The sequence below is a fragment of the Saccostrea echinata genome, unplaced genomic scaffold (assembly GCF_033153115.1).
Source record: "Saccostrea echinata isolate AGI-Se365-2 ecotype Australia unplaced genomic scaffold, CSIRO_AGI_Sech_v1 ptg000016l, whole genome shotgun sequence".
NCBI classification, from domain to species: domain Eukaryota; kingdom Metazoa; phylum Mollusca; class Bivalvia; order Ostreida; family Ostreidae; genus Saccostrea; species Saccostrea echinata.
This window is the reverse complement of record NW_026889765.1, coordinates 8,749,239-8,774,858: the sequence shown is the minus strand read 5'-3', so window position 1 is coordinate 8,774,858 and position 25,620 is coordinate 8,749,239. Positions and strand designations below refer to the sequence as shown.

General features: G+C 33.2%; 1 protein-coding gene across 1 annotated transcript in view; it reads left to right on the top strand.

The window, feature by feature from the left end:
- Positions 1-25,620, top strand: part of LOC133188398 (receptor-type tyrosine-protein phosphatase N2-like) — a 107,580-nt gene that overhangs the window by 28,549 nt on the left and 53,411 nt on the right. Inside the window, exons 3-9 of the mRNA XM_061323797.1 lie at positions 5,201-5,863; positions 6,561-6,641; positions 7,306-7,515; positions 12,052-12,153; positions 17,227-17,374; positions 21,503-21,592; positions 24,221-24,297. Coding sequence (XP_061179781.1) covers positions 5,201-5,863; positions 6,561-6,641; positions 7,306-7,515; positions 12,052-12,153; positions 17,227-17,374; positions 21,503-21,592; positions 24,221-24,297 — 1,371 coding nt within the window. The remainder of the gene's footprint in view (positions 1-5,200; positions 5,864-6,560; positions 6,642-7,305; positions 7,516-12,051; positions 12,154-17,226; positions 17,375-21,502; positions 21,593-24,220; positions 24,298-25,620) is intronic.

Genomic DNA, 25,620 nt, shown 5'->3' with positions numbered 1-25,620 from the left:
CCTGGTCTAGGACTGGAACCAATCACAAAACAACTTTTATTATCGGTAAGTTCTGGAAACAAATATGACTCTTCTTTAAATTGGGAAGTGTCAATATTGTAGGATTTGTGACTAGTTACTTTAAATGATTAACATTGGGGATTAATTTTTTGAAGGTCGTCCTCCTTACAATCACGAAAGATGTGCTCTTGAGTTGAAAAATTTGATAAGGACAGATTTGAAGAATAAATTCTCATTGGTTAGTTTATAATTACCCATTACGTCATGTGTAACCACAAGCCCAACTTTTGAATAATGACTTATGTCAAGGGTTTGTGTGGAGTTCCGAAATCACAAAACCTTGACATTGTGAGGATGTCAAAGTGTGAAATCTTTTCTCAATAATTATGTCTTCATGGATTTGTAAATTTTCTGTTGCATTCCTATCAAATTTTTGCAGACCAACTGAAAATTTATTGGTAATATGATACATATATAATCCTTGTTCAGTTATACAGGTAAACTTCGTTATCTCGACATTGACAGGACCATCGGAAAATGTCGAGATATCCGAGGTGTCGAGATATCAGAGTTGACGTCCAAGATTTCACTGCATCACCAAACACATACATGTATGTGTATAAGCTTATAATATACGTACATGACTTCAATATAGACTGTAGGTCAACTTATTACAGCAATCCCTCTTTTTTTAATAAAAATCTAAGAAGTTATTTTTTAAAATCTTATATATAAAAACTGTTCTTTCTCTTTATCGAAATCGTTCTAAATTTTTCCATCCAGCATTCGCGTGTTACTTGCTTTTTTGTCAGAACAGGATACGAAATGCGCTCTATAAACTTCGAACCGAACCGTATAAACATGATAAAGTCAACATCCGTGATACGAAAACATATTAAATGCGTAATTATTTTTTTTTCTTATTTCATTTAGGAAGAATATGCATTAATATTAATTTTTTAAGAGATTTGTGTATCTTAACTAACGTAGTGATATTACAGATGCATGAATTACGAATGATTCGGTTAATCGTGTCGTTAATCGGATTATTTCCTGTTGAATGCATTTTAACTACAAAATATTATTAGAACATCGTTTAATTCTTTAGTTTGAATTCATTCAATATGTTTATTATTCTTTGTAATTTAGTTATCTTTTTCAATTTTAAAAGTTATGTTAGGTTTCGACATAAATAAACACCTGTGAATTTAAGCAGAATAGGGTAGATTTATCAGTGATATTACCTAAGCTGAACATTAAGCAATTAACTTCTCAAAGACGCCGATGGGGCTTTGGATTCACCTACAAACACAATCTATAGAATTAACTAAGCAGCGTGCAGTCAAAACATGGGTGTGAAAGGTGTGAATAGATACCCGGAGCCGTCCGTGCGTGACGAGCGACCCTATCTGACAAACAGTTAGGTTCAGTGGAGCAGAAAATTGCCGATGTCGACATATACCAGGTAAATTTTGCTCTTGGGACTGTGAATATACGTCGAGATAACCAGGGTTGTCGAGATTACCGAGGTCGACATATCAGAGTTTTTGCAAATCATTTATATAGTAAATACTGCCGGGACCGCGGACGGACGTCGACATATCCAAGGTTGTCGACATATCCGATGTCGAGATACCGAAGTTTACCTGTATTTATTTATAGAAGTCAAAATCAATTTAATCAGATTTAAATTCAGTTGGATTTTTTTTATGTAGATTTTGCTTTCTTGAATATTCTTTAGAGATCTTGGAGATCTATGTAAACAAATAAAGACATGTCCTTGGAGGAAAAAAAATCAATGAAGTCTTTTGTCATTTTACCAACCAGAGTTACCTTTCTTAGAACTGTCAGCTTTTAAAACACCTTGCTCATGAGCATCAGGTGTTCATTTTAAAATTTAATATTATTTTCCAGAAAGAAAATAACTGGAGCTGACTTATAAATCTTCTAAATCTCAGCTACGATTCAATTGGTCGGTTTGCTGGAAAGTTTTCTGTGATTTGTGCATTTAGGGATATATACATGTTTGTTCTAGATATTAAACATGTGACTGCTTCAACAGCTACCCGTAGACCTTTAATAGCACCTTAACTGAAGAAAAAAGAAATTGCCTTATTTGTTCTCACAAATCACTTAGATCTTGAATTCAGTACCAGTAATAGCAGACTGCAGATGTGCAATTTATTTTTCTGAGGGCAAGGGATGCAAGATTTGAAATAATATAAATATTTTGAATCAAAAATGTACTGGTATGTGATTACCATACACATCTTAGTCTACACATTTCTTTTTACCATCCTCAAGATTAATGATAACTGTTGATCAATGATATTAAAAAAAAAAAAACCTATTGATTTTTTGGAAGGTTAGGATTCTTGGGTTTGCCGTTGTTCTGTTAGAGTGATGTAGGATGTGACAGCTAAGAACTTGATTGATATTGGTATAGGGCAGGCAGGTGTTTCAGTGGAGAAAAACTTACAGAGACGGCAGTAGTCCCTGTCAATTTTAAGACATGCAGAGTACCTAGCATTCCAAAAAATAATAAAATTAAAAAAAAAGAAGAAAAGATTTATGACCTAATTCACCAGTTCAATGCACCAAGATAAAAGTATCTATAAAATAAAACTCAAACACTTATATATATGGGATGAGTTTGCATGCACAAGTGCAACAGACTTTAATAAAATTGCATGCACATATACCAGTGTCTTCTCTTTATTTCAAAGTAAAGGGTTAGGGAACAATTGTAACAGGCTATGAGGTTTAATATGAACAAATTTCTATGCATTTTAATACAACAATTTAATTTTGTAAATCTCAGGGAAGATACTAATATACAAAGCATTAAATCTTAGTTTGACTTGTCTTTCAAATATTCATATCATTATACAAAAGAAAAAAAAAGCTCATATAAAGCAACAATATTTAAAAAAAGTACACATGTATGAAATTACAACACTGAGAGGGGTGAGGTGGTGGTGGAGCATACATAGTGTAGCTGTTGCAATTAGCAGTGAACTTCTAAATAATGACTCGATTAAAACACCTGTAAATCTACCTTATATGAGACTGAATCATGCATAGCACAGATTCAACCCATTCACCTGTAAACAATATGAACACCCATTCAGTTTCCATAACCAGTGTGCCTATATTAGGCCATTATTTACACACTGAATTGTCTACAGATTTTTCTGTTTTCCCCGATTATGATGAGGAGCACAAGACGGGTATGACCGTCGGCAGGGGATGCTTACTCCTCCATGGCACCTGATCCCACCTCTTGATGTTTTTGGAGGTCTGTTTTGCTGTGCTCCCGATCTGTATTGTCTAAATGGACTTTGAGCTTGAATACTGTTCGTTATATCCATATTTCATAACAAACACACGTTTTCCTATAACTTTTATATGTATATACAAACAGGAATTTCGATATTTTAATATTTTAGAATGCAGTTTTAAATTTCAATTTAGAGGAATGAAGCCCTTTAATGAATATATCTTCATATTCTGTCACTACACCCAGCTTGCATGAATTTGGCAGAGAAATTTAGTGTAAAATATATTTTATTGATTTGTTACGCAAGAGCATTCTCTACGTACGAATATACATACTGTATCATTTAAATGTTGAAATTTCATTCTGAACATATAGTCAGATTTTACAAGTAAGTATGTACAAAACGTAGCCAGAGTTCACTGACACAAAACATTTAAGAAACTGGAAATTGAAAGTTTTAGTCCTTCATCTTAAATCCTCTGATGTCAGAGATTTGCTGGGCATTAGCAAAGCTTCAGGAAGTGGCACAAATGCCCCAAGCTTACAAGCACTTCCATCACCCGGATTTGATTCCATCAAATTATTTCTCTCAAATCCCAAAATCAATAAAGAGATTTCCATTTTTAAACAGTGGAAAAATGTTATGACACTGTCTTCTACCAGCGACCTGTCTTGTTCTTTGGGAGGAAAATTGAAATGGAATAAATTGCAGAAGCCAGACTTCGTGATCTTAAAGGTCTGATAGATGAATGATAATTGGCAAAGAATATCTGATTTCTAATTTCACAAAGGTTTTCTGAGAGTCATGTTAATTGGAAACCCAGAAAATGAGATTTTACGAGACAAATCATTTTACGATTTTTGGATATTAAGAACACTACACCTAGCATAGATCTGAATTAACAGCTAGACTGCCTCGGTTCCTATCAGATAACAAGACAGTGATAATTTGATTGATAGAGATGATCAATAGAATATCTACAAGTTGTAAAAGTTGTTAGGAATTCACTTGGAGAGTATATATTTGCTTAAAATTATTACACAAATAATGGAGGGCATTTCTATATATATATTAAGCATATTTAAGTATATGCTTCCGCTGAAGAAGTTAATGCATACCACATACATAATCATTCATTTTTACCGGTATTCAATATTATGTTAAAATGAAAATGATGAAGATAAGAAACAATGATTGATCTAAAAAAAAAATCTACAAACAATATAAGTGTGTGAGCAGGGCATAAAACACATACCCTCAAAATTTCCAGAGTTGGGATCAGGTGCCTAGGAGGAGTAAGCATCCCCTGTTGACCGGTCCCAATCAGCTCTATGTATTGATAGGTAGAAGGAACATATTCTGTAGCCAAATTTAGTATAAAAACAAAGGCCTACAATATTTGGTATGAAATATGTCAAAAAAATGGTAACAATTCGAAATTATTGTAAATGACTGTATAGATTATAAAAAAAAAGTTTTTTTTTGATTTTTTCTTAAGTTTTGGTAGAAAGCAGTTCAGTGCTGCTGTCTTAATTCAGTCATACTATAGAATATAAATCCTTTTCAAATTGAAGTAAAAAACAGAAGTAAAATATACATAATCATACTGATGAAATATCAGTTTTGAAACTCAAGGTGACATATATATTAGACAATGCTATTTTTGAAGCTTGCAAACTTCTTTCATCATGACCAGGGAGATAGGTGTGTATACAGAATTTTATTTTGATATTTGATAATGGTATTAAGAAAACTTGCTTGAAAATGTGGGATTTGAACCCACAAACTGTCTCTACAGCCAGATGAATCTCTTCTTACTATGAGCTCATTACTTTATTTACTTAGTGTTTAGTTAAGTGCTTAGTAGATCATTTACCTTTGTTACTTTAATTCCATTTGCAAACATTTCTTTAACACAGATCTTCTATTTGGTAACTGCCAGCGACTGGACAGGAGCCAGGACTACCATCAATATCGCTTAAATGAGGAAGCATTGTCTGCCCTCGAGGAGCACATCCTTCACCTAATTACAGCAGGCTACACTTGGAGGGACCCCTATACTCAATGTGTCCTCCAGAATGCCCTACTGGCCAGCAGGAGGCAGGTGCCCTTCAAGCGTTACGTGTGCAAGCTCGCCTCAAATGAAGACAGGGTAGGTGGTGAGATGGGAAGGTACCTCGAGCAGATCTTCCAGGATTACTACGACTCATACAAGCCTTCTGCAATTCCTCCTGAGGTGAAGCGAGAGGATGACATCATTCGTGTCCATAAATATTTCGAGAAGGAGCCAGGAGAGCAGAAAGGGTTTTCTGATAAATATAGTTACGATGACAAAGTGAACCTCCTTGAGGACTTAAAATTTCTTGGTGCTGACAACATAAGCTTAAAAGATATCCAGGCATTGCAGTATTATTTAGAATCCATTCGAAATGATGAAGATGGAGAGAAGGGATTATATGGGGGTTATTATATACCAGACTCTCAGAGGGAACAGCAAGAATATGGTTATGATGGAGGAGACTGGGTGGATAAAAAGCACCTACAGCAAGGGACCTCCTCACAATGGACCTCATCAAGTCAAGGTGAATTTTTTTGTAAAGCAAAAAATTAGAAATGTCCTCAATTCAGAATAGTTTTTACACTGAAACAGAACCTGCATTACAAATGTACATGTAGGTGATGTTGATAGTCCAACAAGACATCAAGTTTTTTTTTAGTTAATAATCTGGAAAAAAAAAACAAGGCGTAGGATGGGCCAACAATAGGAGGTCTCAGTTTGATACTTTAATTTGATTTATAGAAAAAAATCTTTAAAATCCCCCCCCCCCCTTCAAGACCAAGAAAGGAAAAAAAAATATTCATATTGATAAGCCAGCATCCACATACATGTATATGGTGTTTAATCAAATTTAATAAATCATGGTCCCTGAAATAGTTTAGGGTCTGATTATGGATGGTCAGAGTGTGTCATGGGTGAAAATAGAAAAAAAAATATCTTTAAAAATCTCCTCAAAAACAGAAGACTGCAATTAGTTATATTGAAATGCCAGTTTCCCCTTGTACATGTATTGAAGGATTATAAGTTCAATCAAATCATATACATATATAGTTAACACCTGTAGGAAGAGCAGTACATGCAGCTGTTGTGGGTTCAAGTTAAGGTTTCAATTTGCAGTTACATATGTAATGGTTTCACATGAATCTTTAAGATTTGGAAATGTTGATTATGTATTTTCTTTCTCTTTGAGAGTCTTTTGAATTGAGGTTTATTTGTACTAGATAACCAAGCAGTTTATCCCTTTGATGAGGAGTATCCCTTTAATGCAGAGAAAGAGGAAATTCTGAATAAATTGAAGTCAGGTAAATATTGTACTTATCATTTCTAAATATTAATTGTAAGAAATGATCAGAAGAATATATGTAGCATTAATTAAGCGACAATTAAATGCACCTGCGACCATTAATGCTTTAATTATTATGTAGGAGTTGCTGAAGATATACGTAGGAAATGTTTGCTAGAGCTAGCTAGGTACATCACTTGATTGAGTGAATTTTGTGGCCAAAGATTTGCTTACACATGTATAATTTTCATGCATTGAAATGGTTCATATATAAAGCAACACTTGGGCAAAGAAAAAATTCAGACTTTGCACTTTGATCCAAATGAAATTCTTTCCGCTGTAACCTGTGGTCCCATAATCCTTTGCTAATTGCATCTCGCTGTAAACTATGTTCTCCGGGTAGCAACAGAGAATTCAGCAAAAAATAAAATCAACTTGATTTAATGGATATTGCAGAAAAACAGTAGATTAAATGTTCCTTATTCAAAAATTAGCACTGTTCAGGATTTGGTTTGGTAATGCAACTTGCATACAACGTCATGTGCCGTCAGAGTCTAGGCGTACCAAATGTCAGGTGCGGTTTGAAGAGATGGATGTTAATTAAAACTGAATAGGTTTTAGGTATCTGCAGGTGCTTGCCCTTATGGTTCGCACTGTCAACATATTAGAGTCATTTTTTGCAGGTGAGATTTCAACCAGTGCTCTCTCTGATGAAGAAATCACGGATCTGATAAACTATATTAACAGACGGCTACCTCCAGAGAGCAAAAGCAAGGAAGGAACAATCAAGTCACATGACCTTCAATTAAGTAACAGTGGTGATGATTGGCCAAACATCAGACCTATAGGAGACAGTTTTGTTGGATCTGAGGATCAGATGGGAAATTGGGCTGGTTGGTATTGCATATATTAAGTTTTGGACAAAGGATAAATGTTGAAAGAAAATTTGCTTTCTCATTGATTATGCTAGCTAGATGACTTTGATTACCTCAGCATTTAAGATAATGTTTTATTTGGTGTTTTTGGTTGTGTAGAGATCAAGGTACCAATCATATCATTTAAGTACCTTTTAATATTGTGTGCCCTGAAATCATTCCATTGGATGAAATGTAAGTGCTAGGAAATACTTTGAAAATAACATCTGAATGCAGATGATTGATAGAAATTTTTTAAGACCTTTAAAATTTCAATTCATTAATATATAATATACATGTTTCTAAAGTGATAATTGCAAATAATAATCTAGCAGTGCATGTGAATTAAGTTATAATTGTGCAGCCTCCCTTATCAAATGGTGATGTACGTGTGATGGTGTGATGGAATATTCTGTGATTTTGTTTAACATTATTCCACACTTTTTCTCACTAATGCGTCATAATTTGTCATGATAATAATCTACATGTAATCATGAATATGGAGCAATTACAAAGTTTGAGTCCAGCAATGACAATTAATTGACATTATAGCTAGAGTGTTGTTTTGTCAACATTTTTGCCACAACTTTGCCTTTCAAGTTACGCTGTACATAAAGGACAAGATAGACTAAGACCCCTTTTTGATCCCTGGTTTGGGGTATCTTTTAGAATGATACAACAGTTTATCAATTAAAAACCTGTTGTCGTCCCTGCCACAAAATGAGTATTGTTTCTAAGTTATGGGATACACAGAGGTCACAGGAAGGTCAGAAAATATGTAAATTTCCGAATTTTCTCACTTTTACGCAAATTTTCATTGATTTTACAGCACATTTTGGTTCAGAAAACATAGAGCACAAGATTGCCTATCTACCAAATTTATATATTTCATACACTAGTATCAGATGCATCTTGTATATAAAAATCTCAGATAGGCAAGCTTGTGCTCTATGTTTCGCAAAGTGAAATGTATCTCAAATTTGACGAAATTCGGCCAAAATTGAGGAAATTCGGGAAAATGTCTCACTTCTGCACCCTCTTGTGGCCTCCGAGTAAGCTTTGAATCAAAATTAGTGCTGGTTTTAAAATGAGCATCATTTTAAGTTCTTAACTACAAATTATCACAATTTTGACTGTATTCTGATTTTTACATTAATTAAGGGGCCAGATTTGGCTGTTACCATACCTTGTCCTTTCTTTCTGAAATCAAAGATAAAGTATGTATTTAGATTAAATAAGAGTTGCTCATTTTGCTCACTTTCATTGAATTTACAGTCCTGTAAATTTTGAAAAATGAAGAATGATTGTATTTTTATGCCCCCATAATCAGAGATTCTGGAGCATATAGTTCTTGGTCTGTCTGGCTGTATTATTGTCCACAAAAATGTTTTCCTTGTCCATTACTTTTGAACAGCTGGTGCTAGCTTATAAGGCTTTCATATTTCACATGTATAATTCCTTGTGACAAGACCATTCTTTGGGTACCACCATTTTTTGACCTTTTGATCTTGGAGTTTAACCTACTTTTGAAAAACTTCAACCTTATAGGCATGACTTGGGAATGGTTTGTGATAGGGATTTCTCTAGAAACATATCATGTCACATGTCATGTTTAAACCAATGAAAGCCTGTCATTCCAATCCAAGGGAAAATAAAGAAGCAAACTTGCATGAATGATATTCATGTATCTTGAGGTGCATACAGCCAGATTTGCTTTGGATGCTGCATCCAGCAATTGTATTCACATAGGGGTGACCAAAATATGTTAAAGTTTTTAAGCATAACCAGTTCCATGCAAGTAATAAAGCCTAATGCCTGTTTCTAACATCAGTGGATGTACATATATAGTGATCCATACATAAACTATCAGAATTACTATGATGCAAATCTAGAAAAGTGGTCAATTTACTTACTTGGATGATATATAGTCTATAAGGAAGCTTATAGACATGTTATGAACTGCTAGGCTGCCCCATATTTATAGAGGAATACTTTCGCAGATAGCAATTTTAATCTTTGCATGACCACCTATAATTTTAAATGATTGATACATATTGAAGAACAGACAGAATTTATGTTCAATTCACGTTGTCTTGTCTTCTGGATGGAATAATTGCCCTAGGCCTTGACCTTTAATGTTTTATATTGGCATTTGGCAAGGGATGTGTGATATCACAGTGAAATCATCATTGAGTGGTGATCTATTAGTATACTGAGTACTATTGAGCCAAAAAATTCACTAATTCCATGTGAAGATTTTTCAAAATAATTTCTTTAACATTAGAAAATAATTGAAAAGCATGAATATAAGGATTTTCTACAGAATTTCATCTACTAAACTGATGGATACACCTATCACATACAGTAGAAATTTGATATCATGAACATCTATATCTCGAATACCTTGGATATTTCTGAGTCATTTGGAAATCCCAACCTACTGTAGATCATCAAATTTTCTCAACATCTTTTTTCTTGTGAGAGATAGTTTTTTGATATTTGTAAGTGAGACAAAATTTTCATGAAATTTGGTTATTATTAGTTCACCTGAGCTGAAAGCTCAAGAGAGCTTTTCTGATCACCTGTCGTCTGTCCATCAGTCTATCTGTAAACTTTTCACATTTTCAAATTCTTCTCAAGAACCACAGGGCTAATTTTAACCAAAGTTGGTATAAAACATCCTTGGGTAAAGGGGAGTTTAAATTTTGAAAATGAAGGGCCAAGCCCCCTTCCAAGGGGAGATAATTAAGAAAGACAAAAATAGGGTTTGGTTATTAAAAAATCTTCTAATGAACCACTGGGCCAGAGAAGCTGAAACTTTAGTGGAAGCTTCCTGAGGTAGTGTACTTTATAAATTGTTCCAATCATGGCCCACGGGGGTAGGGTAGGGCCACAATAAGTATTTCAGGGGGGGAAATCTTGTGAAGAACAGCAGGGCCAAAGTTACTTAGGTGAGCGTTGTGGCCCATGGGCCTCTTGTTGTACATAATCTATGATAAAACAAATCTACAGGAGAATTAAATTTTTGCAAGCAGATGGTCTCATGAAATTAAACTAAAAATAAAATAAGTTCATGTGAACAAAAAATAATTTACACAGTATGTTTTTAATTCTGAATATCTCGATCCCTTGGATATTTGGAATTTTTTCCTCAGTCCCATCAAGTTTGAGGTAATGAAGTATTACTGTATATAAAGGTCTCACAAAGTCCTATTGTTATACTTGAAACTCCCTTTAGAAGAACTCTTTGATGTAGACAATAGGATTTCCTCTTTGCACCTGTGTCCTCATACTGGTATCTGTTTATAATTATAAGACTGCTCTGTTTTGAATTCAGGGAAAACAGGAACCCTTTGTTCCATTCTTTTGCAAGTTTTATTATTTTTTTTTTAGTGAGGAACGTCATAGTTGTTTATTTTTTCAGCAGGGAAGGTGATAAATTTTTTTTTACTGTAAAGTTGAGAAACATGACAGCTTTTTTTCCCCTATGAAAAAAAAAAAAATTAAAATGGATACATGATACAGAAAACTGGCAGTAGGTACAGTAACTATATAAGTTCTTCAAATTTTCTGGCCCCCATTTTTGCTTTGGTAAAAATTGTTCATATGTCCAGATCAAAGTTCAGTGTCTCAAAATTTTTTTCTATTCATTTAATAGATGTTTTAAGCAGTATATATGCAAATATATGAGCTCAATTTCTTTATAAATTATTAATTTCCTGTAACATTAAACCATCTAAGTACTGCTATACTTGCACACATAAAGGAGTTTTCATCTGAATGTTTTAATTTAAGTATCCATCTTCTAATTTATGGTTTAAATGCAGTGCTAGCTATCATAGTATATGAAAATGAAAAAAAAGGAGAAATATAATAGAGATTATTTTTCTTAATTATATACCTTTTAATTACTCAAGAGGAAAACAGACCAAACATTCAATTTCAAGAAAAAGGATATAAGTAATCTGTGAAAACAGAGTTGGTACGAACCCCCCCCCCCCGCCCCAACAACAACAACAACAAAAAGCCTTTGTATAACAAAGATATGTTTGTAGAGCAGATAATATAATTATAAAAAATTCAAGTAGTATCACTTGAAACAAGGAGTGTCCAAAAATTAGTACAATGTGTCTAAAATTTGGTATGAGGTCAGTAGTAAAAAAGCGTTTGGAAATCTATTTGTCCTCTTTCCTAATGTAATCAATATACTATCTTAATATATCCTTTACTGACCAGGCCCAAGGATCATGAAAATAGACTAAGATTTAACTCAAATTTTCTGTTGCCTTTAAAGGGTTTAAAAATTACTGAATTAATCTCTAAATCTGTAGATAATAACACTTTTGTAAAGCAATATTGAAAATAAGTTAAATTTTGGTTTGCTTTGACTTCTACAACATTTTAGTACAACGTCATAAAAATAAGTTTTGACTTAAGCTTAAGATGTTTCATGATTCTGAGGCCAGATCATATCCCTTCTGTGTGTACTACATGTGATATTTTTGATTGGATTAGATGGGGGAAATGGAGGAGATGACAATAGTAAGGTGGATGAAGCCACCAAGGAAGAAAATGGAGACAAGGAAATGGATCAAATGGAGGATGCTGACATTAAAGGTATTAATACTGGAAGATATTGATTCAAGCTCATCCTGAAAACCAACTTTTCTTTCAATTTTTTTAACCTTTTTTTTTTGCAATTCATGTACCATGCTGGGATGGTGGTCTTCTTCTAAAGCAGTTGTGTTATATGGTTCCCATTTATTTCTTTTCAAGGGAGGAAGAAAAGATGTTTTCAGCAGCAAGCTTGAAAAATTTCATTTCTTAAATAAATAAAATTTTTTTGAAAGTTGACTGGGAATGAAATTGCTTTATAGCTTGTATGGAAATTCAAACTTTTATGATTTTTTTTTCATTGATTGCGATTTTCAAGTGTGTTAATTATTATCTGACTATGTATTAACATTTTTACTTTTTGATGCAGGAATTGATAGGTATATTCATTTCTAATTATTTATTTCTTCATTAGTTATCCCTTTTAGGAAAATAATAATTAGTACATGTTTGATCATTTCATGGCATGATAAGAACTTTAAAAGCAGGAAGTGGCTTTACATTAATTGTGTAAATTTAACTAATATTATATGAATCCTTTACCTGATGGCTAAATTTAAATTTTAAGTGCAAGTTTAACATACTTAATGTTCTGAAAGAGCGAAAATAAACTATGACAGACAGTATTTTGGAGCTATATAACTCTATATATTCACTATATGTGTTGCCTTCCTTAGATTTCACAGTTAGTTTTGTATCCTGTTAAGTAAACTTTATAAAAATTCACTGACTTCAGACTGCAGTTGGCAGGTTTCATGATGTATACTGTGTAAGTGGAAATTTTAGTGATACGCAAATTTAGGGATTTCTCCTTAAAAATCGGTATTTAATTTTAGCAAAAAGTAATTTTAGCGATTTTACGATGTAGAGAAAGAAAACGGTAACTTCTGATGAGGATTAAATTTTTAGCGAATTAAATTTAAATTTAGCGATCTCAACACCCTCACTAAAAATACCAAAATTGAATCCTTGCTAAAATTTCTACTTCTACGGTATATTGTATTTGCTGTTTCAATTGACATGAAAAGTTAAGTGTGCGGCCATTAACAGTAATTTATTGCTGACAGGTTATCCTTTGACAATTCTGTGAAAGAATTTAAAATACAATTTTACAACAGTATACAATTATAATAAATAGCATTTTGTTTAAATATGAAGTAAAATAATGTAACAGATGCTCAACAAATTGCATTCAGAGCATAAATGAATCATTTTTACAATTGATAAACAACTGTTACAGTTAAATAATATTAATTCTTACTGAAATGTGATCTCTTTCCTTTTAGATAGCAGATAATATATGTGAAGTTTCAGGTTCAAGTTTTTTAATTTTCTTAATAAAATTAAATTATACATGGTCGAATGAAAATAGTATTCTGTGTCAATATTTTAAACATTATAGGATTGACTATATAAATTATTTTGTTCATTGAGAAATGAATCTAAAAAACGAATCGCACACTTTATGAAAGCCGAAGGCTTTCATAAAAAAGTGTGTGATTCGTTTTTTAGATTCATTTCTCAATGAACAGAATAATTTATATAGTCAATGCTTATAATTTAATTTCAGTGAAAAACGTTTCTTTTCGTGTACATACTCATTATTTAGCTAACTCAAAAAATTGTGCACGGAATTTACATGCCGACAGGTGCGTAGAAATATATCGATTGGAAAATTACACGATTCTGGGAGCGGATCTAAAAGCCTGTAGTACACAAGGCAGGTATAATTTTCTTTTAAATGTCATAAAAATAAAGAATTCCCCGTTATGTTTTATTGTCTTTATAATGATTTACTAAGTTATCGATTACGTGAGTTATGAAAATCTGCACGTACAATTTTTAAAAGCGATTACACATAAAGCATGCAGAAACTTGCTTTGTTGTCAGTAAGCAAACGGTCAACGGTAACACATCGAGTGGAGTGCAGTGGAATATTAGAAAGAGATATCTTCAGGTTAAAAAAATCTAGAAATAAACTTGCTTGTCGATACACCTTAAAATACACGTACAACTTGTGACAATTAACATGGTTAATACCCTGTATAAGTTTGATGTGCAGACGAAATACTTGAAAATGTGATAATAACACTCACATCAGGAAAACTTAGTCTAAGGTCCTTCTTATCATTTAATTTTCATAACCTACATAACAATTTTTTTTTCTAGTTTGGTTTTCAATTTGTACTATAAATTCAATGTAAATTCTTTCTTTACAAATAAAAAACGTAAAACACGTGCTTCTTTACAGAGTTATATCCCTTGCCATCCCCGGCATTACCCATTGACAACAATTACCTCGCTTAATAATTTATTTGAATACTTTTCTTTTTTCTTCTCAACAAGAATTTTTATTGTATGATTTAAAAATAGAAATATATGATTAAAATATTTCCTTTAAAGCACAGGGAGAGAAACAAAAGATTTACACAAGCTGAATTTAAATCATGAAAAGAACATTGTCGTACGTTTTAGAGACTATTAGTTTATAACACAGTTGGGTTTCTTCTATTATTGGAATGACAAACACAAACAACAGCTGTATCAACATGAATAATGAAAAGTAGTTTGGTTACTAAAATTGACATTACATTCATCGGAAAATGAACAGAAAAAATTCTCCGTAGAAGTACATTAGTTCAAAGTGATGAAAGTAAGGAAAATTGAATTATATTAACATTAATAAGATAAACAAGTTGAAAGTTATAAAGACATCAAAAGGACAATACACATGTGATATTGTGCTAAGCGAAAAATGTTGTTTTATAACATATGCCAAATATTGAACATTGGATTGAAATTTTTTAGCTGTTATAATAAGAATAAACAATTTCTTACATATTTTCTCCCTTAGTATAGCAGTAAATGACAAATTGGATCCAATTTTTGTCTCTATAAAGTTTCTGTTAATGGAAGAAGAGTTAAGAATGTTCCAGAAGACACCCAGCTACACTGTTCAGTTGGTCGACAGCTCACAATAGCTGTCAGAATTAAAGGTACTCCAACCAGCATAGAGCTTTCTCTTTTAGAACTCATGACAATCCATGTGATGGGGGATCAGAATAGGTCTATTGTTACAAAGTATAGCATCAACCATTGGTGACCCATCTGGTTTCAAACCAACCAGTGATAGCTTAGGTGCAGCACTAATTGCCTCAAGCAGGGGTGGGATCAGCCAATGGGTTTAACATTTCATCTGCATGGCCATGTTGTTTGTTATAAATTGGGTCTACACTTTCATACATGTTCATTTTTCTAAACTGGAGCTGCTGCTTTTGAGTAAATGTATCTTAACTTTCTCAAGGTAATTGAAATTTATTTATTTTTTTTTTTTTTTAATTTTTTTTTTTTAATTTTTTTTTTTATACAATTTGCAGACAGGTAAATGATTTAATTCAAATGTCTTTACAAATAGATTTTTTATTGGAAGTTGTGCTTTTATTTGTCTGTTGAGCAAAGGCTGAAAAGTAAATGCCAACGTCAAAGCAAAGTGAACAGATTGAAATTTGTTATAGGAACATGTATACCAGAATTATTGTAAGTAAACAGGACTTTTGATACAGTGATATTTCTGCTCTTATATGACATTAAAATTCTGTCCTCACCAACAGAAAAGTTTGTTAACATCTTATTTCTTCATTAAACTAGATCCTTAAACTTTGAAATAAATTTTGATGGACCAATATATGATCCATCAGTAATAATTTTGCTTTTTCCAGACAATGTATACAAAGAAGATGAGATTGCAATATTAATACTAAGCATTTCAATCTAGTAAAATTCTTATCGTTATTGAAGGGCTTTTGACATTTCCAACAGCACTATATGTCATTTTTATGGGGTGATCCCGTATGTGGTGGATTTTTTAATTAAGGGGTAGATTATTTGAAATGGTGACCAATATCTGCTCAAGGTTTTATCATGTCATGCTTTGAAATACTTCCCAGTCTTATCTTAAAATGGTCAAAATGCATTTGAAAGTTGATATCTGATTCAAACTACCTAGCTGTAGGTTTGTCCTTAACTATGATTCAAAAAAAAAAAAAAATTGGGGCCATCTTTAAAAATTTGTTTAGTTGCCCTCTCCCGACCGACTGGCTATAAATGGCCCAACTCAAAATTTTTTAACCTCCCGGAAACTATTATTTTTTTTTTCATGTATTTCAGAAAATAGATTTTGAAAATTTTCTGTGAAAAAAAAAATTTCCCACCTACCTACCGACCCAAATTTTTCATCCTGAGTCGGGAGAGGGCCAACAAACATTATTTTAAAGTTGGCCTGATTTATTCTCCAGAACCATTTAGCTGATTTCAACTAAACTTGGCACAAATCATCCAATGGTAAAGGGAATTCAGGTTTGTTTAATTAAATGGCCATGTACCCCTTCCCAAGGCATTAATTAGTTAACAATGTTGAAAACAAGTTGAGGTCATTTAAAACTCTTCTTATTAAGAACAAAAACACCAGAGGAAAGTCAAGAAACCCATTATGTATATAAATTAAAGTTCTTTCAAATATGGGGTGGGGGTACATTAGAAGGTGAAGATTTTCAATACATAGTGATAAAAAGATCACTGGAAAAATATTTTCAAGGACAGTATTTCATAGAATGTCAAATTATTATGAAAGCATCCCATCTTTGTAGAATTCAAATTTGTTCAAATAATGGTCCCAAAGCAAGGATGGGGCTACAGGATCAGGTGAAAGTTTTAACAACCCCCCCCCCCCCCCCCCAATGCATGTTCTTAAGGAAATATATTTAGAAAAATAAATATGAAAGCGTCTCTGTATACACAGGATTATAAAGATTTCCTAAATGGACAATGAGCCTACATGTACAGTTTAAAAAGTTGAAAAATGTATGAAGATGAGAGACATTACATCAAATTTACAGTGGTAAAGCCATAAATTTTATTTCTACCAAAGAGGGATTCATTTATCTACATACCTATTTTTCAGGAAGAGAAATATGCCTCATGTGAGCATTGTGGCCCTTGGGCCTCTTGTTTTGACAAGTTTAAACTTTAAATGTATTTGACAAGTTTAAACTTTGAATGTATTTGTGTAAACTTCAGAAAAGAAGAATGTGGAGACAATGATGGGACTAGTGACCAAAGCGGGGCTGAGTGCCACTGCCTCCACCATGACCACCACCATGGGAGCCACACAGAACACCAAAAAACCTATACAAACAGATGTCTACTGGATACAGATGGGAGGGAAGTAAGTCAGAGTGGAGGTCTTCAACTCCTTGCACAAATATGTCATGTTGAGAGCATTTCAAATTTTCCCAAAGTCAAGGATGTGACCCTTCCTTTGACCTTGACCTCATATTTTCTTCTTTGTATTAAGATCATTTTTTTAAATATGTCAGGGATAATTTGATATGCCTACATACACAGAGGCATCTCAGTGAAACAGTTTATGGTGTAAAAATTATGACCTTGTCCTTTCCAAATGACCTCGACCCTGGATGCCCTTTTTGTAGTATAAGTAATTTTTTCATAGCCTAAAAGGATATGAATGTAATTTTTTTTGTTGAAAAGATATTATGTTGCATAGCGCATTTAGCCATGCTTATTTCGACTTAATTCATGATTTTGACCTCTCAGTTCTTGATTTTGTGTTTATTCAATCAGTTCTTTATACAGAAAGTGATATATTGAAGTGAATTTTTAAACAAATAATTCTTAATGGGAGCATTTTATTCGTGCCTAAATTTTAATTTTTGTGACTGAGCATCACAGCTGGTTCCACAAAAGGGACTACTATTCTTTGCTAACTTTTTCTCTGCGCAGACATGTGCTATCTTTCAACAATTATCACCTTACATATATAATTTCTGAAGTGTCTATCCAGTTCTTTTTTCTGGCAAATAGCATTCTTGAACATGTTGAATGAATATTCCTGTATCAAATTTAGAGCATACTGAACACATACGTCTGTCTAGGATCAGTAGTCAACCTTGCACATAAATAAGGTTATACTTATATATGCTCTCATTTTATACCAACTATCTGTATTGTCTTGGTTCAAAATTCATTTAATGCTGCATTCTGCACTCATGTAGCTCTTTTTCTTTCATTGAGTACGTTCCTAATTTCAAAGATTGTTAGCAGTTTTTTTATGAAGCATTATCTTTTTAGCTTACCTGAGGTATAAGCTTAAGTGAGTTTGTCTGATCATCACCAAATGTCTTGCATCCATCTCTAACTGTCTCTGCCTGTCTGTAAACTCCTCACATTTTGAAAATCTTCTCATCAGATCACTGGACCAATTTCAACCAAAGTTGTCACAAAGCAGCTTTGGGGGATGGGAATTCAGATTTTTCAAATGAATATAAGGGCCATACTTTCTTACAAAGGGAGATAATTAAGAAATAGTAAAAATTCAGTAACATCTTTAAAAATCTTTTTCTTAAGAACCAGAAAAAACTTCAGCGAAGACTAAATGTAGTTTCAAACTTGTTCAAATTATGGTCACTGGACTTGGATGGGCCACACTAAGACCTCCAAGTTTTTCATGAGAATAGATAGGAAAAAATCTTTAAAAATCTTCTTAAGAACACCAGGGATATGATAAATCATATTACTGTGCAAGCATCCTCAAGTAGTTCAGACTCAAGTTTACTCAAATAATGGCCTCTGGGAGTAGGAAGGGGCCACAGTAGTGGATCACAGTTTCACTTGTGAATATATAGAAAATTATCAAGCTTTAAAAATCTTTTTTTGAAGAACAGCAGGTGATTCAGGTGAACTTTGTTGCCCATGGGCCTCTTCTGCATTTTCTGAACATTTCCAAGACAAGGCATTGTGTACCATTACAACTAATTGCTTTCCCATGCTTCATGTTAATTGTATCTGAAAGCTGTTTATCATAGAAAGTTGTCCTCTACCTATGAATTGTTTTTCTTTGAACATTTTATTTACCATTAAAAGCAAACTTCAATTATATTTTTGTTACAGAATCTTTAATAAAGTGGCAGATACACGTGATGTTTTGATCACAAGATGAGGTCTTTTTCATGTACTTGAAAACCCTTAGTATTTGTAAACTGAAAACAATGATAAAATGTTAAGGTCATTTATTCAAAGTGGCATGTTGCCATGTATTTTTATCAACCTAGCTTTCAACTCAAGTGAGCTTTTCTGATCACATATTGTCTGGGATCCATTTTTTCCCGATCAAGACAAGGAGCACACGGTGGGTGTGACCCATTGGCAGGGAATGCTCCTCCATGGCACCTGATCCCACCTCTGATGTTTTAGAGGTCCGTGTTTGCTCGGCTCCTGATTTGTATTGTTTGAATGGACTTAACGAGCTTGAATTCTGTTCGTTATCTCCATATTTCATCCATCCATCTGTTTATTTGTCTATTTGTCTGTGAACTTGACACATTTTTAATTTTTTCTTTGAGCCTCTCTCAACTGAACTTTGCACATGGCATCCTTGGGTAAAGGGGATTAAAAATTGTTGAAATGAAAGGCCATGTCCTCTTCAATGTGGAGATAATGGGGTCATTTAAAAGTCTTCTCATGAAACACTAGTGCAGAAAAAAAAAACTTTCTTGACATAGTCTTGACTCATATTTGTTCAGTTAGTCCTGGGCAACAAGATGGGCCTCAAATGGGTGAACAAAATTTCACATTGGAATATATAAGAAGAAAATATGAATAAAATCCTCTTTTCAAGATCAACAAGGCCGTGACACAACATGTTACAACAAGGACATATTGATCTAAAAATGTATGTGATAATGCACAAAAACCCTTTTTGTAAAAATTATACAACATTGGTCCAGAGTTGCAGTTCAAGGTGGGGGTGATTTAGTCAAAGCCTGAGGTACTGTTGATACTCAGCTAGCTGACCTTCAAGGCCCATGGGCCTCTTATTGTATATAGATATAATACATAGAAATTTTGATTTCACTTATTCTTTATTGCACCAAGTAGTATCTAGAGATGTTTAGCAATAATTTCATATTAAAATATGTAGGCTGAAATAAGTACACAAGGAAAACTTGACAGAATCCAGAAAGATCAACTTAGAGATATGATCAACTACCAAGTAAAAAAAGATTAAGTAAAAAAACAAAAAAAAAACAAACAAACAAACAAACAAACAAAAAAAAACCCCAGAACAACTAGTGCTTAAAGAGAGTTGTTATTTAATCATCTATCAACTGGAAAGAAAACATTAGTTTGTCTCAAAATGTCTTCATAGAACTGCACCATCCAAATTAATTATTTATAGTCTTGGTACTAAACAGGTATTGAGGGATTCTTGAGCTTGTATAACTGAATGATATAAATGACGGGATTAATCTTTTTTCTCAGACGAAGGTTTTTGTAGGTTTTTATGTAAGAACTTGACTCCAGACTCTTTGTACCTATATATCATAATGATTATTGTGGATTGAAATAAGAATACATTAAAGCACTTTTTGACATCTTTTATTAGAACTAGATTCAGCCCAAATCGAAAGATCTGCTTTATTCAAATTCAGTGGTGCTTTTTTAGGTCATCTGAGCCAAAGGCTCTTCTGTTCAAAATTTGTCCATTGTATGTTGTTGGTGTTAACTTTTTACAATTTCATCTTCTTCTCCAGAACTGCTGGGCCAATTTCAACCAATTTTGGCAAAGAATATCCTTGGGTGAAGGGAATTCAAGTTTGTCCAAATGAAGGGTCACTCCATCTTCCAAGGGGAGATAACTAAGAAAAAAGTAAAATTTCTGTGGGGTCATTTATAAATCTGCCACTCAAGAACCGCTGGGCCAGAAAAGATGAAACTTATGTGAGAGCTTCCTCACACGGTGTTTGAAATCATGATCCCAGGGGTAGAGTGGGGCCACGATGAGCTTCAAAGTTTTACATGGGTATATATAGGAAAATTCTTTAAAACTCCTCTTCTTGAGAACAGCAAAGCCATGATCAGTCATATTTATATGGCAGCATCCTGAGGTAGTGTAGATTCAAGTTTGTGCAAATCATGACCCCCTGGCGTAGAAAGGGGCTTCATTCAGTGATTTATGTTACAAGAATTGTAAAAACTTTTATTGCTACATAGGAGTATATAGGAAAAAGAATCTGCTGATGGAAAACAAGAATGACCATTACGTTTTTCAGGTGAATGTTGTGGCTCATGGGCCTCTTGTTTAATATGGGTTGTTTCTTCTTTCTTATTTCAATTATCCAGAAAACAATATATACCTCCAGAGAAGTCATGAATCACTTATATATAAACTTTATGTAGCATGATTTTTTTCTCCTAAATTGTCATTCTGTGGATGTACCCGTAGTGGTAAGATTTTTTGGTTAATGAAACCTTATTTTGTTGTTTTTTGTTTCAGATTAAATGGAGAACAAGCTGAGACAATTTTAAAGTTGATTAACAAAGCATTAGAAGAGGAGCAAGCCAACATCAAAATCATACAGGCTGAGTATGTCTTTTGTGGGGGTGCAGCTGTAGAACTGTAGCTCTCTGGTCGAGAAAATTGGGACATCAGACAAGAATTTACATTAACTTGCCCTTGATTAAAAAATAGGTTGATAAATATACATGAGAGGGGGCACTAATGCTATATAAATGGGTGTAAAATTAGTCTTATGCATAACAATTCCATGCATGCATAGATAAATACATTTGAACTTTGGTATCTTGAACACTGATATCTCGATTACCATGGATATGTCAAAGTGATTTGGAAGTCCCAAACACTTATTCTTTTTAAGTATTTTAACCTCGATGTCTCGAATCCTTGTATATCTCAAACTTTTTTCTCGGTCCCATTGAGTTCGAGATAATGAGGTTTGACTGTATGTGGCACCTCTCTCTTTCTCTCCTTTCCATGTGGCACCAGTATTTAGAAAGGTTTCAAAACAAAATCGACAGTATGGTCACTTACATATAGCTATTGGTATGGATAACCATGAATCAATGCCTGATGATTTTTTTGTGTTTGAAAAATAATCCCAAGTAGTTCCGTTCGTAATGCTCATGGGTCACTACCTTATACGGTAACGGATGGAATTTAGTATTCACAAAATTACCTGAGGTATTGAGATCATGCACACGGCGAATTATAATATGTTATAGGTCACAATTAATGCTTGGTTATATACAATACGGAGAACATAAAGATAAGAAAAAATAGTTTTTTCTCTTTTTTAAAGCATGAGTCCATATTTGTCTATATTGATCTCCTTTTAACATAAATTTAATACGTCAATTACCATTAAATGGAAAACAACAGACAAACATGCGCTGACTGTGCATTAAATCAGTAAAGAAGTGGGCGTCCTCATCAAGAAATCATGCTGACCTTTGCCTATGGCAACTGATTCTCACTTTGTAAATATAGACTTTTTTTTAGTGTAATTATATAAAGTTGCAGTTTAGATGTTGATCATTCTTGTAATCAAAAGAAAAATGGTCTTTTTGAAAGTTGATTTTGTCGGAAATTTTTGTTTGTTGTTAAGTATAAGTCATCCTTTATTTTCTACTAATATTATTTTATGTTAAGGGTTTCTTTTGAATGTGGAATTCCCTTTCCCATCCCTAAAAGCATTAGGAATAATGTAAGAAAGAGGCCTTTTCTTAAATGAAGATTTTGAATAACTCGGTAAACTGAATATATATTACATGTACACAGAGTGTTGACATCAATATACATACTGTACATTATCTCTCTCACAAATTTTTATGATCAATTTTTCTCAAGTACCAAAATGATTATCATTAAGTTTAAAAACAATGCATATTACCGGTTTTATCTTTACCTGACAGATTAAGACAGGTTGTCCATCATTAAATTCATGTTTCATCCTGAACAATTTTAATTAATCTGTAGTTACATAATATTTAATTACATTTTATTTTACAAAAGTGCAAACATTTAAAAGATTTTTTTTTCCTTATTGAAATGATAAAATCAGCTTAATGGGAATGGCTGGTTATCATATTAGTAATACATTTGAATTTGAAACAATGAGATGTTATTTCTATGTTAAATTTTCACAAGAACGGGCAAGTGGAATAAAGGTGACAACAGGGGTGCATTAGAGATCATAGTAAGTCTACATAGCCACTACGATCTGATCAGTATGCTAGTCTGGCCATAAGAAGCATTAATTCATACAGTGCATTCAATACAAACTAGATACCTAACCTAGCAGCTAGGCTAGCTTCTATGATCTTGGACGTAGCCCTGATCAGATTTATATGTACAACAGGAAACAGGGGAAAAATATAGTGTACGGTAGCGGGCACTTAACCTGAACTTAACCTGTCATAAAACTGCAACCCCCCCCCCCCCCCCCCAGTCTCGAATAGTGATTTTACAGTATATTATTTCAGACTAGATTGGTATCAACCAAGTTATTAAGATTAAGTACAGGCAAGATGAGACTGAACAAAAATTGTGGTCATAGGCACATAAAGGGTGTAAAGAAAGTTTGTTCTGTTTGTAAATTTTGAAAAATAAATTGATAAAAGCAATATTTCTATTAAAAATTTATTTTGGTAAAGCTATAGAATATGTCTCATAACACAGAATTGGTGTAAAAATAATTGACCAAACTTTATTTCCTAAGAGGAATGGCCTGGCAATTCCCCAGACCTAAATTGCATAGAAAATCTGTGGAGTATCCTTGACAGTGAGGCCTACAAGGATCTGCACCCAACGTCCATGGGCCAATTACATCCCCGCCTTCAACGTGCATGGAGGAAAATACCTCAGAAACATTTGATTTCATTAATTCATTCAATGCCAAATAGAATTAAAAATGTACTGAAAAACAAAGGTGGACTGTCTGGTTATTAAAAGTAAAAAAAATTCCACATGAGTTGTTTATGAATAAATTTAGGCCAAATGTAAATCACGGGACGAACTTTCTTAACACCCTTTAGTATAACTAGTAAAATGACTATGTTTCCTTAATTGTCCCCATATTGTCAGCTTGATATGAGAAACATGATGTGCTTAAAACCCTTTTAGGCATTTATTAGTATTTGAAGTGAGTTCATGATTGGAAAAGTTGATTATTTGTTTAATTTTATCATTTTGCAGGAGAGATGAAGAAAATGGTCGTCTAACATTGAGAATCAACACCACTGATCCAAATGTCCCATTTAAAACCACCATTGGTAAGTCTCAGAAAGGGGATAGACCCCATTTAAACCCACCATTAGTAAGTCTTGGAAAGGAGATAGGCTCTATTCAAAACTACCATCAGTAAGTCTTGGCATTGGGATAGACCATGGCTGAGGGTACATTTCTTTGACAAGATTTTCTCATAGCTTTGAAAATGTCTTGATATTTCTGCAAGTATTTAAATGATATAAATGTTTCCAGGTAAATTAAAAATTATGTAGGCACCAGATACTTACGAGTGAAATGGTTCACTGCAGTATTGATTCACCACAATATTTTTTCTTGGTTTGATTACCGATGCAAAATCTTTGAGGACTGATAGTTTGTTAAATAATTTTTAACAGTCAATTTATTTTAGTCAATTTCTTGTAGTCAATTTGCACTTTGATAAGTGACTGAATTTAGTGAAACAAAACATATAACAGCGTTGAATTTGTTTCCTTCCTTTAAAATGCATTTGTATTAAAAATAATTGTACACCGAGACAAACTTATACGATACGTATCGTATCGTGAATGAAGTGTATCGCTTCACCCCCTACAGATACCGGCGTTGGACATCAACATATATGTCACCTAAAACCATTGAGATCAGGTGTGAGTATGTATCGAGATTGGCAAAATATCCCATATCAATGAAAAGGATTGCCTTGTGATAATACTTATAATTATATAGCCTCTTTGATGAATGATATTGCTTTTTTTAAAGGTTTTCTGATTTCTGCTGGAAGTCAGAGGATCGACTCTTCTGGTATTTCATAGTTTCCTAGTATATAAATTTTTTTTGGCTGCAAATTTTGCGGAGGTGTTTTCACAAACAAGTTTAGTCTGATTTTGATGGGCTTTTTAAACAGTTGTTGGAGCTTTTGAGTAAGACATGTTTGTCATTTCTTAAGACAAATGGAGGGAATAATGTTCCTCCATTTGTCCATTAGCCCAAGCTGACTTAAAGTTGGTATGGGCAATCTTTTCATTTTTTTTTTCAGTTTCTGATACAGGAGTTATACATGTATTTTCTGTAAAATTTTAAGAGAGAGATTAAATAAACAGATTCTTTCTTTAAGGCATGGATATTAGATCTATAAAGTTTTAAGTCTTTTTGAATATTTAGAATTTCCCTGCAAAATTTTATGCTGAAACCAAGTCTTCATGCATAGCAGTGTTTCAACCCTTTAAGGGATTGTGTATTATAGCAGTTAAGTTCCAAATATTGTGAAAAGGAGAGAAAATCATGAATAACTGACATTTACATTAATAAAAGAATACATTATGCCCTATTTGTTCTAAGTTTGATATTTTAAGAAATTTACTGGGAAT